General features: G+C 30.7%; 1 protein-coding gene across 1 annotated transcript in view; it reads right to left on the minus strand.

Annotated features, from left to right (window-relative positions):
- The window catches only part of LOC106464394 (terminal uridylyltransferase 4-like), a 102963-nt gene that overhangs the window by 72039 nt on the left and 27993 nt on the right, over nucleotides 1-2931 (minus strand). The window contains exon 5 of the mRNA XM_013924525.2: nucleotides 416-593. Within this exon, the coding sequence (XP_013779979.1) occupies nucleotides 416-593 (178 nt within the window). The remainder of the gene's footprint in view (nucleotides 1-415; nucleotides 594-2931) is intronic.

Here is a 2931-nt window from a genome sequence, read left to right on the forward strand (position 1 = left end):
CATCAGGTACAACCTTGTCGAAACGTTGTACATTTGCTGTTATGTTAAACTTATATTAAAGTTTTTCTTCATTACTCATTCAAGCCGCCTCCAGCCATTATTAGTCTCAAAGTGGGTTCCTCGTCATCGAATTTGTACCCAAGATGAAAGAAATCTTGCTTATTCAAAAGCTGAAATTAGTAGTAAATAATAGTATTTTTGTTATTAATCAACCTGGTGACCTAAGTTTTCGTTTTTTCTCCACAAACAAATTTAAATAAAACTGCAGGTATTAAAATATTGTGTCTAGTTAACATTCAATTGTATATTTTTTAGGCAAGTTTCTCCAAAATCAGTTTTTTTTTTTTAAACAGTGGTGAATAATAGACTACTTCTAAATGCTTTTCTTGCTGGACAGAAAGCTGTCATTGATTACCTGGAATACTTTTTTCAAGATAAGTGTTAAGCCTGTCCACAAGTTCTTGTCGTTCTGTTACTTCCCTGTTAGATAATCCACTACTCTCAGCAACATGCACAAGAAGTTTTGTAAGAGCTTCACAATGAGCAGATGATGGTGGAGGGAGGTCTTGAAGCAAAGCATGAACTGCTTGCAGCTATAAAAAAAGTTGTGGTTAAACTATAAGGATGTTCAAATCTAAGCTCACTGCTTGCTGAAAATCTAAACCTAAGATAAAAGGTCAGCAATTTATAATATATATATATGTAGAGAGAGAGAGAGAGAGAGGAAAAAAATAATCATCCCTAAAAGCAGCATAGAATTAATCATAATTTAGCAGAATTATATGTTAACACTAATGTATTTACAAAAAAAAAAACAATAAGAAACTATATGAATCATCAAAACTGTAAAGTACAAATGACTGACAAGCAAAATTTGATTACTTCTTTAGGTTCTACTAGGTTGAGTATGATATTTTTATGATTGGTAAAATTAAACATATTTTTTAACTGATAACAGGTAACAGAATTCTCAATAAGTTGATGCATGATCAACATTGTGTTAAAGTCAATCGAAACCTAAAGTCACATGATTGTTAACAACATTAGAGGAAACTCAACAAGAAAAGGCTTTTAGGATTTCAGGAGTAAATTTACCTGATTTGGAATTGTACATACAGTATAAGCAAAAACCATTACTGCAAAAGATTTAGGGTAAAACATGCAGGTACCTTGCATAGTCCCTTGCAGGCAGGATGAGAATACATCAATAAAATGATATTTCCTCTCACCAACTTGATAATCACCGATGCAGTTGCACTTAACAGTGGAATTGTTGGAAAATCAGAAAAGTGCATGCATATTGGTTTGAAGTACTTTTCTTCAAGTTCAAGGTACCTTTCATTCACCAAACATAAACCCCTTATGCTGAGTGAGATTTTGTTTTCATGGAGTTAATTAGCAGAAGGTTACAAATAGACTATTATTATGTAAGATCTGATGGCATAGTAATGTCAAGAATTATTGTCTTTAAAGGCCCTAAAGCCACTCATACCAAACTAATTCAGTCTGATTCTGCACAAACTATAGTTTAATACTCCGCTTGTTTATAAAGAAATGTTGAGAAGACGAAAGACAAAGTATAGTTATTTTTGATATTACATAAATCTTAGACCTTTAAAACTATTAAACTTATAGAGACTTATTGTTTGAGACCATGATGTAAATGTATTTATATCTGAAAATATTACGTATATCAATATTCATAGCACAGCATTAAGTTTTTTTTATTTTACTGCTAGTTGCAGCCATTTTATCAGAGCTTTCTCTGAGCAAGTAAAGTGAACAAGACTCCAGGAAAAGGTCAGAAAATTTACAATAAAAACTAAATTTAATATTGTAAATGTTGATGTAATCAAAGCTTCAAACAGCTGCTTTCACATTCTTTATAATCAAGCAATTTTTGTATTTCACTGGTTCTTTTTAAAAATGTATTATATTTAATTACACTTAAACAGTGATTTCTACATGTTTTCTTCAAGTGAAAATACTTAATGTTACACACCAAAGGTTTTTTTTCTACACCTTCATTGCTAAATTTTCCAACACGAAGATTATGGACATTTGATTATTTTTAGTAACAACATTGTATGTGATACATGGGCTATACTAATTTTTAACAAATGTCTAGAAGGAGTGCAACATACACTATGACTCTCACTTTTATAACACACCCACAGTGCAAGAGAATTGAGCAGCATATCACAGCATGAAGCTTAGGCTTTATTTTCTGCAGTATTGCACACTAACTACCAGGCCACAAATTGTCTGAAATGTAAAGACAATTGTGTTCACACAACCGTTTACAAATCTACATATATATGCATGGAAACACTAGTAGCAGGAAACAAAATACTGAAAATACCTGATATAATGAAATCAGGTATTATAATTATTACAGAATAATGTACTGAAACAGCATTTACTTAACTCTTTCAGCACAGGATCAGTCCCTGGGACTGACCTCATAACCATTTCGTGCTTGTTGTAATTTTCGTGCTATAACCTTTAAATTACTAAGCGAATGTTAACAAAATTTAGCAGATTATGAGTAAACAATACAATGCTTTCATATACAAAATATCAATTTTTTTTTGCTTAAGTCTTAAGGTTTATAAAGCAGTGTTTTACTCATGCCTTTTTTTTCTTTCCATATTGCCTATCTGTCATGCAATGTAATTTTCATTTTAAGATTAAAAATACTTTCATGCATAAGAAAAATTTCAAATTTCACAAGCAAAATCTTTATAATATCCAGATACTTATCAAATGTTTCTCAAGAAAAAACTTTATATTTTATCTGTTATTTTCAATAATTAATCTCTGTACAAGTTCGGCAGATCTGACTGATCTTGCAACCAACATAAAAAATTAGGAAATAAATATAAATTATGCCTCTTTCATTCTAGAGTGAACACAAATTATAACATGAAA

This window comes from Limulus polyphemus, unplaced genomic scaffold (genome assembly GCF_000517525.1).
Source record: "Limulus polyphemus unplaced genomic scaffold, Limulus_polyphemus-2.1.2 Scaffold1638, whole genome shotgun sequence".
NCBI lineage: Eukaryota > Metazoa > Arthropoda > Merostomata > Xiphosura > Limulidae > Limulus > Limulus polyphemus.